This window comes from Oncorhynchus gorbuscha, unplaced genomic scaffold (genome assembly GCF_021184085.1).
Source record: "Oncorhynchus gorbuscha isolate QuinsamMale2020 ecotype Even-year unplaced genomic scaffold, OgorEven_v1.0 Un_scaffold_1815, whole genome shotgun sequence".
In the NCBI taxonomy this organism is placed as follows: domain Eukaryota; kingdom Metazoa; phylum Chordata; class Actinopteri; order Salmoniformes; family Salmonidae; genus Oncorhynchus; species Oncorhynchus gorbuscha.
Window position 1 is genome coordinate 67,501 of NW_025746489.1, and position 11,456 is coordinate 78,956.

Genomic DNA, 11,456 nt, shown 5'->3' on the forward strand with positions numbered 1-11,456 from the left:
AGAGAGAGAGAGAGAGAGAGAGAGAGAGAGATAAAGAAAGAGGGAGAGAGAGCCTGTCTCTGTGAGTAACACTGAGAACACAGCAGAGTAAACCATCATAGTATATTCCTGCAATCACAGAACTGGCTGCTAGCCTGGCCAGCCCTGAGACACTGCAGTAGTCACATACTGTTAGCCTGGCCAGCCCTGAGACACTGCAGTAGTCACATACTGTTAGCCTGGCCAGCCCTGAGACACTGCAGTAGTCACATACTGTTAGCCTGGCCAGCCCTGATACATTCTGCAGTAGTCACATACTGTTAGCCTGGCCAGCCCTGAGACACTGCAGTAGTCACATACTGTTAGCCTGGCCAGCCCTGATACATTCTGCAGTAGTCACATACTGTTAGCCTGGCCAGCCCTGAGACACTGCAGTAGTCACATACTGTTAGCCTGGCCAGCCCTGAGACACTGCAGTAGTCACATACTGTTAGCCTGGCCAGCCCTGAGACACTGCAGTAGTCACATACTGTTAGCCCAGGGGGGAAGGGGAAGGCACCTAGGGAGTGCTTAGGCAAGAGGCCCGCGGGCATACATATACCCGTAGCATATTCGCTGTCTAGGCACACTAGGTAAGACCTGGGCGGACCACCCCCTGTATTTTGGTTAGGGCACCAGGTGGTGCTAAATTAGGTAAGTAGTGGGTAGGCAGGTAAGATAGGAGAGGGGGGGGCTTTGAGATTTACTTTCTTTGCTTTGGTTCCATCCAGCCCCTTTTCCCCATATTACCGTGTAAAGGAATAAAGTCCTTGTAAACGGTACCACATTCTGTCTGTTGTCATTCTTACTCGCACCTACAGTCCAGACCTTTTTCACTTCACGGAGAGTTGAGTTGTAGCAGGGTGTTGCGTTCCCTCTTCATAGAGGCGTATTATTCTTCAGTTCTGTATTAGAATGTGACTGAATATTGTTAATAGATCTTCAGGTCTGTGATCACAGACTGATGCCTGTAGTCTGACCCATCTGGAGCATCACACCTGAGGACCTTTTGAAGAAAGTTGATGCCAATTTACCATCAAGTTTACAGGACATGGCTGGTGGTGGTGAACACAGTTCTCCACTGTAAATAAACTACAGTAAACTACAGTACTGTCTGCAAAACACTACAGTAAATACTACAGTAAACTACAGTACTGTCTGCAAAACACTACAGTAAATACTACAGTAAACTACAGTACTGTCTGCAAAACACTACAGTAAATACTACAGTAAACTACAGTACTGTCTGCAAAACACTACAGTAAATACTACAATATGCTACAGTACTGTCTGCAAAACACTACAGTAAATACTACAGTAAACTACAGTACTGTCTGCAAAACACTACAGTAAATACTACAGTAAACTACAGTACTGTCTGCAAAACACTACAGTAAATACTACAGTAAACTACAGTACTGTCTGCAAAACACTACAGTAAATACTACAGTAAACTACAGTACTGTCTGCAAAACACTACAGTAAATACTACAGTAAACTACAGTACTGTCTGCAAAACACTACAGTAAATACTACAGTAAACTACAGTACTGTCTGCAAAACACTACAGTAAATACTACAATATGCTACAGTACTGTCTGCAAAAAACACTACAGTAAAGTACTGTCTGCAAAACACTACAGTAAAACTACAGTAAACTACAGTACTGTCTGCAAAAACATCAGTAAATACTACAGTAAACTACAGTACTGTCTGCAAAACACTACAGTAAATACTACAATATGCTACAGTACTGTCTGCAAAACACTACAGTAAATACTACAGTAAACTACAGTACTGTCTGCAAAACACTACAGTAAATATTACAATATGCTGTAATAAACGCAAAACACTATAGTAAATACTATAGTAAAGTTGCAGAAATACTACAGTGTATAGTAAATACATATATTAATACTACAGTATTCCTACCATAGTATATTATAGTATTTCTACCATAGTATATTATAGTATTCCTACCATAGTATATTATAGTATTTCTACCATAGTATATTATAGTATTTCTACCATAGTATATTATAGTATTTCTACCATAGTATATTATAGTATTTCTACCATAGTATATTATAGTATTTCTACCATAGTATATTATAGTATTTCTACCATAGTATATTATAGTATTTCTACCATAGTATATTATAGTATTTCTACCATAGTATATTATAGTATTTCTACCATAGTATATTATAGTATTTCTACCATAGTATATTATAGTATTTCTACCATAGTATATTATAGTATTTCTACCATAGTATATTATAGTATTCCTACCATAGTATATTATAGTATTTCTACCATAGTATATTATAGTATTTATTTAATGTGGGTTGAGACAGTCATTTACTGACTTTGACTGTCTCCATGGCTACCTGCGCTACTGGCCCAAAGGGGTCTCTCTCTCTCTCTCTCTCTCTCTCTCTCTCACTCACTCCTCTCTCTCTCACTCACTCCTCTCTCTCTCTCTCTCTCTCTCTCTCTCACTCCTCTCTCCTCTCTCTCTCACTCACTCCTCTCTCCTCTCTCTCATGTCACTCTCTCTCTCCTCTCTCTCTCTCTCCAGTCTCTCTCCAGTCTCTCTCTCTCTCTCATTCTCAAACACACACACACACACACACACACACACACACACACACACACACACACACACACACACACACACACACACACACACACACACACACACACACACACACACACACACACACACACACACACACACACACACACGTCTCTCTCTCTCTCCTGTCTCTCTCTCTCTCCTGTCTCTCTCTCTCTCCTGTCTCTCTCTCTCTCTCCTGTCTCCTGTCTCTCTCTCTCCTGTCTCTCTCTCTCTCCTGTCTCTCTCTCCTCTCCTGTCTCTCTCTCTCTCCTGTCTCTCTCCTGTCTCCTGTCTCTCTCTCCTGTCTCTCTCTCTCCTGTCTCCTGTCTCTCTCTCCTGTCTCCTGTCTCTCTCTCCTGTCTCTCTCCTGTCTCTCTCCTGTCTCCTGTCTCTCTCCTGTCTCCTGTCTCTCTCTCTCCTCTCTGTCTCTCTCTCTCTCTCTCCTGTCTCTCTCTCTCTCTCTCTCTCCTGTCTCTCTCTCTCTCTCTCTCCTGTCTCTCTCTCCTGTCTCTCCTGTCTCTCTCTCTCTCTCCTGTCTCTCTCTCTCTCTCTCCTCTCTCTCTCTCTCTCTCTCTCTCTCTCTCTCTCTCTCTCTCTCTCTCTCTCTCTCTCTCTCTCTCTCTCTCTCTCTCTCTCTCTCTCTCTCTCTCTCTCTCTCTCTCTCCTGTCTGTAAATACTACAGTAAACTACAGTACTTGTAACACCTGGCCAGCCCTGATCAAATCAAATCAAATGTATTTATATAGCCCTTTTTACATCAGCTGATATCTCAAAGTGCTGTACAGAAACCCAGCCTAAAACCCCAAACAGCAAGCAATGCAGGTGTAGAAGCACGGTGGCTAGGAAAAACTCCCTAGAAAGGCCAAAACCTAGGAAGAAACCTAGAGAGGAACCAGGCTATGTGGGGTGGCCAGTCCTCTTCTGGCTGATGCACTGCAGTAGTCACATACTGTTAGCCAGGCGTTCTGCACAATCATTGGGTCGTTGGCCAGCCTGTCCTCTGGATTCGACCCTCAGTCCAACAGCCAGTCGGAGCGAGCCAACCAGGACATGGAGATGACTCTTCACTGCCTGTTCTCCACCAACCCTACCACCTGGAGTCAGCAACTGGTATGGGTTGAGAACGCTCACAACACCTTTCCTTGCTCTGCCACGAGTCTCTCGCACCTCTAGTGTTCCTTGGGCTATCAGCCTCTGCTCTTCCCTGAGCAAGAGGAGGAAGTCAGCAATCCGTCTGCCCAGATGGTCATCCGCCTCTGTCTCCGTACCTGGAAGAGAGCCCCCGGCCGCTCTGTTGAAGACCACTTCCAGGTATAGGCGACAAGTGGATCGCCACTGGACCCCTGCTCCACGCTATCGGCTCGGGCAGAGAGTATGGCTCTCCACCCAGGACCTGCCCCTCCGGGTGGAGTCCCGTAACCTTTCCCCCCTATTTCATCGTCGCGTTCCCCATCTCTAGAGTCATTAGCACCACTGCGGTCTTCTGCTACCGCGTACCCTCCGTATTCACCCTACTTTCCATGTGTCTAGGATTAAGCCGGTGTCTCACAGCCCTTTGTCGTTTGTTTCCAGGTCCACCCCTCCTCCCCTGTGTCATCGATGGCCATCAGGCGTACACGGTGAGACGCCTCCTGAGTGTTCGACCATGGGGCAGGGTTTTCCAGTAGTTGGTTGACTGGGAGGGTTACGGCCTGAGGAGAGGTGCTGGGTCCCCGCTAGAGACATCCTGGACCCAGCCCTCATCGCAAACTTCCACCAGCCGGCACCCCGGTCAGCCAGGTATGCACCCAGATAGGACGCCAGGGGATGGGGCGGTACTGTCACAGCCTGTTCTGATTCATCTGTCTTTGTGATTGTCTCCACCCCCTCCAGGTTCTGAGTCCGCCTGCCTGACCACACTGCCTACCCTGACCTTGAGCCTGCCTGTCGTCCGGTACTGCTGCCCCACCTCTGGTTTACTGACCCCTGCCTGCCCTCTGCCTGCCCTCTGCCTGCCCTGCCTGATCCCTGCCTGACCCCTGCCTGCCTGACCCCTGCCTGCCTGACACCTGCCTGCCTGACGCCTGCCTGACCCCTGCCTGCCCTGCCTCTCTGACCCCTGCCTTCCCCGACCCCTGCCTGCCCTGCCTCTCTGACCCCTGCCTGCCTGACCCCTGCCTGCCTGACCCCTGCCTGCCTGACCCCTGCCTGCCTGACCCCTGCCTGACCCCTGCCTGCACTGCCTGACCCCTGCCTGCCCTGCCTCTCTGACCCCTGCCTTCCCTGACCCCTGCCTGCCCTGCCTGCATTGACCTGTCTCTTGGCTGCCTGACCCCTGCCTGCATTGACCTGTCTGTTGCATTATTAAACCATTGTTAACTCAACGGTGTCTGCATCTGGGTCCTACCTTCATACCTGAGACATAATATGCATCTGGGTCCTACCTTCATACCTGATAGACATAATATAACATTTGAAATATCTTTATTATTTTGGAACTTTTGTGAGTGTAATGTTTACAGTTCATTTTTATTGGTTATTTCACTTTAGTTATTATCTACTTCACTTGCATTAGCAATGTTAACATATGTTTCCCATGCCAATAAAGATCAATGATAACATATGTTTCCCATACCAATAAAGATCAATGATAACATATGCTTCCCATACCAATACAGATCAATGATACATAGATCAATGATAACATATGTTTCCCATACCAATAAAGATCAATGATAACATATGTTTCCCATACCAATACAGATCAATGTTAATATATGTTTCCCATACCAATAAAGACCAATGTTAACATGTGTTTCCCATACCAATAAAGATCAATATTAACATGTGTTTCCCATACCAATAAAGATCAATGATAACATATGTTTCCCATACCAATACAGATCAATGTTAATATATGTTTCCCATACCAATACAGATCAATGTTAATATATGTTTCCCATACCAATAAAGACCAATGTTAACATGTGTTTCCCATACCAATAAAGATCAATATTAACATGTGTTTCCCATACCAATAAAAATCAATATTAACATATGTTTCCCCATACCAATAAAGATCGATATTAACATGTGTTTCCCCATACCAATAAAGATCAATATTAACATATGTTTCCCATACCAGTAAAGATCAATGTTAACATATGTCTCTAATACCAATTCCAATAAATCCCTAAAATGTAATGTAATGTAATGTAATTGACAGGAAGGAGGGAAAGAGAGGGAGCAGCTTGGGAAGGAATGGAGTAGGATCTCTATGACAATATTACTGACCCAACCCTACGATTAATTCTCCTGATGAACCGTCCACACACACAGAGAAAGGGAAAGGCAGAAGGGATGGAGAGAGAGAGAAGAGAGGGAGAGGAAAGAGAGAGTAGAGAGGGAGAGGAGAGAGAGATAGAGAGCGATGGAGAAGAGAGAGATGAGAGGGAGGGGAGAGAGAGAGAGCGAAGGAGAAGAGAGAGATGAGAGGGAGGGGAGAGAGAGAGAGCGATGGAGAAGAGAGAGACGATGGAGAGAGAGATGAGAGGGAGAGAGCGATGGAGAAGAGAGAGATGAGAGGGAGAGAGCGATGGAGAGAGAGAGATAGAGTGGAGAAGAGAGAGATGGAGGAGAGAGATGGAGAAGAGAGAGGAGAGAGAGAGCGTGGAGAAGAAGAGAGAGAGGGAAGCGATGGAGAGAGAGATGAGAGAGAGATGAGAGGGAGAGAGAGAGAGGAGAAGAGTAGGAGAGGAGAGATGGAGAGAGAGTGATGGAGGAGAGAGAGATGGAGAAGAGAGGAGAGGGAGAGAGAGAAGAGAGAGAGAGAGATGGAGAGAGATGAGAGATGAGAGGGAGAGCGATGGAGAGAGAGAGATGAGAGGGAGAGGAGAGAGAGAGAGATAGAGATGAGAGGGAGAGAGCGATGGAGGGAGAGAGAGAGAGAAGAGAGAGAGATGAGAAGAGAGCGATGGAGAAGAGAGAGATGAGAGGGAGAGGAAGAGAGAGATGAGAGGGAGAGGAGAGAGATGGAGAAGAGATGAGAGAGGAGAGAGAGAGAGCGATAGAGATGATGGAGGAGAGAGAGAGAAGAGAGGGAGAGGAGAGAGAGAGATAGAGAGAGAGCGATGGAGAAGAGAGAGATGAGAGGGAGAGGAGAGAGAGAGAAGAGTAGGAGAGGAGAGAGAGAGATAGAGTGATGGAGGAGAGAGAGAGAAGAGAGGGAGAGGAGAGAGAGAGATAGAGAGCGATGGAGAAGAGAGGGAGAGGAGAGAGAGAGATAGAGAGCGATGGAGAAGAGAGAGATGAGAGAGAAGAGGAGAGCACGAGAGAGAGAGAGAAAATGATGACACATTCAGCAGCAGCGTTTCCCTGTATAGCTGACAGTATGAGTTAGTGTCCTACACATACAGACCTGCCGTTGCCACAGCAACCCCGGGGTGATGTCCGTCCGTCTGAGGAGGATGAGGATGGAGCGACGGAGGGAGGAGGGAGGAATATAGAAATGATATAGCTACTCACTGTGATGATGCTATCCTGCACAGAGGTGTGACTATCATGGCAGCTTGGATGTAGCCGGCAGCCTCGGCTCGGCTCTTTCTCTCCTCCAACACTTTCGCTCCTCTCTTCCGAGGAGCTTCTTCAACTCTGAAATGACTTGCGGTCCTCCCTCTGTCCTCCACCCTGTGAGTCACTCCACCAGCAGCATGGCTGTGTGTCAGCAGCATGGCTGTGTGTCAGCAGCATCATGTCGCCACAGAAACACACAGCACCGGACCTCAGCCAGAATCACTTCTGTCTCATCACCTGTCTTCAGCCAGTAGCATCACTTCTGTCTCATCAGCTTTCTTCAGCCAGCAGCATCACTTCTGTCTCATCACCTGTCTTCAGCCAGCAGCATCATGTCTCTGTCTCATCACCTGTCTTCAGCCAGCAGCCTCACTTCTGTCTCATCACCTGTCTTCAGCCAGCAGCATCATGTCTCTGTCTCATCACCTGTCTTCAGCCAGCAGCATCATGTCTCTGTCTCATCACCTGTCTTCAGCCAGCAGCATCATGTCTCTGTCTCATCACACCTGCCTTCAGCTAGCATCATGTCTCTGTCTCATCACCTGTCTTCAGCCAGCAGCATCATGTCTCTGTCTCATCACCTGTCTTCAGCCAGCAGCATCATGTCTCTGTCTCATCACACCTGCTTTCAGAAAGCATCATGTCTCTGTCTCATCACACCTGCCTTCAGCTAGCATCATGTCTCTGTCTCATCACCTGTCTTCAGCCAGCAGCATCATGTCTCTGTCTCATCACACCTGTCTTCAGCCAGCAGCATCACTTCTGTCTCACCACCTGTCTTCACCCAGCAGCATCACTTCTGTCTCAACACCTGTCTTAATATATAATAATATAATAATAATATATGCCATTTAGCAGACGCTTTTATCCAAAGCGACTTACAGTCATGTGTGCATACATTCTACGTATGGGTGGTCCCGGGGATCGAACCCACTACCCTGGCGTTACAAGCGCCATGCTCTACCAACTGAGCTACAGAAGGACCAGCATCATCACTTCTGTCTCATCACCTGTCTTCAGTCAGCAGCATCATGTCTCTGTCTCATCACCGGTCTTCAGTCAGCAGCATCATGTCTCTGTCTCATCACCTGTCTTCAGTCAGCAGCATCATGTCTCTGTCTCATCACCTGTCTTCAGCCAGCAGCATCATGTCTCTGTCTCATCACCTGTCTTCAGCCAGCAGCATCATGTCTCTGTCTCATCACCTGTCTTCAGTCAGCAGCATCATGTCTCTGTCTCATCACCTGTCTTCAGCCAGCATCATCATGTCTCTGTCTCATCACCTGTCTTCAGCCAGCATCATCATGTCTCTGTCTCATCACCTGCCTTCAGCCAGCAGCATCATGTCTCTGTCTCATCACCTGCCTTCAGCAGCACTGTAGAAATGTGTATCAGTGAGCTATGTTGAACACTTCTGTTTCCTGGGGCTACTGGGTCCTCTGGGGACTCTGGGGCCTCTGGGTGGGGCCTCTGGGTGGGGCCTCTGGGTGGGGCTTGTGGGGCCTCTGGGCGGGGCCTCTGGGCGGGGCCATGGAATGTCTACTGCTATCTGGGTCCTTACACTATCTTCTCTTTATCTTAGCAGATGGCCAGGTCATGTGACAACCAAATATGGACATGATTATATATTAAAGATATATTATTATACAATATCTAAACTAAATGATCTGCCAACTATGTGAGCTTTCTTTTAGGTCCGTGAAGGATTTGACACTAGAACCGTTGGGGTTGCCTTTGCAATGAATAGCTGCCGTTTTACGGGATTTGGACCAAGTCTGTTAATTTCTCTGTTTTTTTTTCTGTACTGAATTTAACTGTTCTTGTACATTATGTTTACGCCGTCGTTTCCTATGGTCGGAAAAGAGTTTCTGAACATCAGAACAGCGATCACTCCTATGAGTTGGATTTCTACTTCAACGAGTGGGCGGAGCAGGACATACTGGAGAATAAACTGGACAAGCTCCGTTCAGGACATACTGGAGAATAAACTGGACAAGCTCCGTTCAGGACATACTGGAGAATAAACTGGACAAGCTCCGTTCAGGACATACTGGAGAATAAACTGGACAAGCTCCGTTCAGGACATACTGGAGAATAAACTGGACAAGCTCCGTTCAGGACATACTGGAGAATAAACTGGACAAGCTCCGTTCAGGACATACTGGAGAATAAACTGGACAAGCTCCGTTCAGGACATACTGGAGAATAAACTGGACAAGCTCCGTTCAGGACATACTGGAGAATAAACTGGACAAGCTCCGTTCAGGACATACTGCTCACCCCGGATGAAGCACTAATCCTCAAGACTCCGAAAAGGAAGAGACGTCTTAAGAGATGCCAGCACCCTCATGAATCTACGTCGTAAATACATCTGCTCTACTCTGTTCTATGGGCGAACGTATAATCGCTGGAGAATAAACTGGACAAGCTCCGTTCAAGTCAACGGGACCTGAAGTAACTATAATATCCTACAGTTCATTTGGAAAGTATTCAGACCCCTTCCCTTTCTCACCTTTTGTTACGCTACAGCCTCATTCTGAAATTGATTAAATGTGATCATTGATCATTTTTGATCATCATCACACAATCAATACACAATAATGACAAAGCAAAACAGGTTTTTTTAATTTTTACAAATGTATGAAATAAATGCAGAAATACCTTATTTACATAAGTATTCAGACTCTTTGCTGTGAGACTCGAAATTGAGCTCAGGTGCATCCTGTTTTCATCCTTGAGATGATTCTACATCTTGATTGGAGTCTACCTGTGGAAAATTCAATTGATTGGACATGATTTGGAAAGGCACACACCTGTCTATATAAGGTCCCACAGTTGACGGTTCATGTCAGAGTAAAAACCAAGACATGAGGTTGAAGGAATTGTCCACAGAGCTCCGAGACGGGATTGTGTCGGGGCACAGATCTGGGGAAGGGTACCAAAACGTTTCTGCAGCCTTGAAGGTCCCCAAGAACACAGTGTCCTCCATCATTCTTTAATGGAAGAAGTTTGGAACCACCAAGACTCTTTCAAGAGCTGGCTGCCCGGACAAACTGAGCAATTTGGGGAGAAGGGCCTTGGTCAGGGAGGTGACCAAGAACCAGATGGTCACTCTGACAGAGCTCCAGAGAGTTCTTCTGTGGATATTGGAGAACCTTCCAGAAGGGCAACCATCTCTGCAGCTCTCCACCAATTAGGCCTTTATGATAGAGTGGCTAGATGGAAGCCACTTCTCAGTAAAATGCACAAATTTGCCAAATGTCACCTGAAGGACTCTCAGACCATAAGAAACAAGATTCTGGACTGATGAAAATATTTAACTTTTTTGGCATGAGAGCCAATTGTCATGTCTGAGGAAACCTGGCACCATCCCTACGCTGAAGCATGGGGGTGGCAGCATCATGTCTGGAGGAAACCTGGCACCATCCCTACGCTGAAGCATGGGGTGGCAGCTGTGGAGGATGTTTTTCAGAGGCAGCTACTTGGAGACTACATTTACATTTAAGTCATTTAGCAGACGCTCTTATCCAGAGCGATTTACAAATTGGTGCATTCACCTTATGACATCCAGTGGAACAGTCACTTTACAATAGTGCATCTCGATCCTAGTCAGGATCGAGGGAAATATGAATTGAGCAAAGAGATCCTTGATGAAAACCTGATCTGGAGCGTTCAGGACCACAGCCTGGGGTAAAGGTTCACCTTCCAACACAACAACGACTCTAAGCACACAGCCAAGACAACGCAGAATTGGCTTCGGGACAAGTCCTTGAGTGGCCCAGCCAGAGCCCAAACTTGAACCCGATCTAACATCTCTGGAGAGACCTGAAAATATCTGTGCAGCAACGCTCCCCATCCAACCTGACAGAGCTTGAGATGATCTGCAGAGAAGAATGGGAGAAACTCCCCAAATTACAGGTGTGCCAAGCTTGTAGCATCATACCCAAGAAGACTTGAGGCTGTAATCACTGCCAAAGGTGCTTCAACAAAGTACTGAGTAAAGGGTCTGAATGCTGATATAAATGTGATATTTCAGATGTAAAAATGTGTAATTTGCAAATCTACAAACCTGTTATTGCTTTGTCATTATGGGGTTTTGTGTGTAGATTGATGAGGGCAAAAAATGATTTAATCCATTAAAGTATTAGGTTGTAACGAAACAAAATGTGGAAAAAGTCAAGGGGTCAGAATACTTTCCGAATGACCTGTGTGTTTCTAGGAGTCATGGATGGACAAGGATAATATTTCTATCAGGGTTTTTTCATG

At 46.3% G+C, this 11,456-nt stretch overlaps 1 protein-coding gene across 1 annotated transcript in view; it reads right to left on the minus strand.

The window, feature by feature from the left end:
- LOC124024274 (paralemmin-2-like) overlaps positions 1-7,248 on the minus strand; it is a gene marked incomplete at its 3' end in the record, with an annotated part of 59,407 nt that extends 52,159 nt beyond the window's left edge. The window contains exon 1 of the mRNA XM_046338264.1: positions 7,143-7,248. Coding sequence (XP_046194220.1) covers positions 7,143-7,180 — 38 coding nt within the window. The remainder of the gene's footprint in view (positions 1-7,142) is intronic.
- Between the last annotated feature and the right edge of the window lie 4,208 nt (positions 7,249-11,456).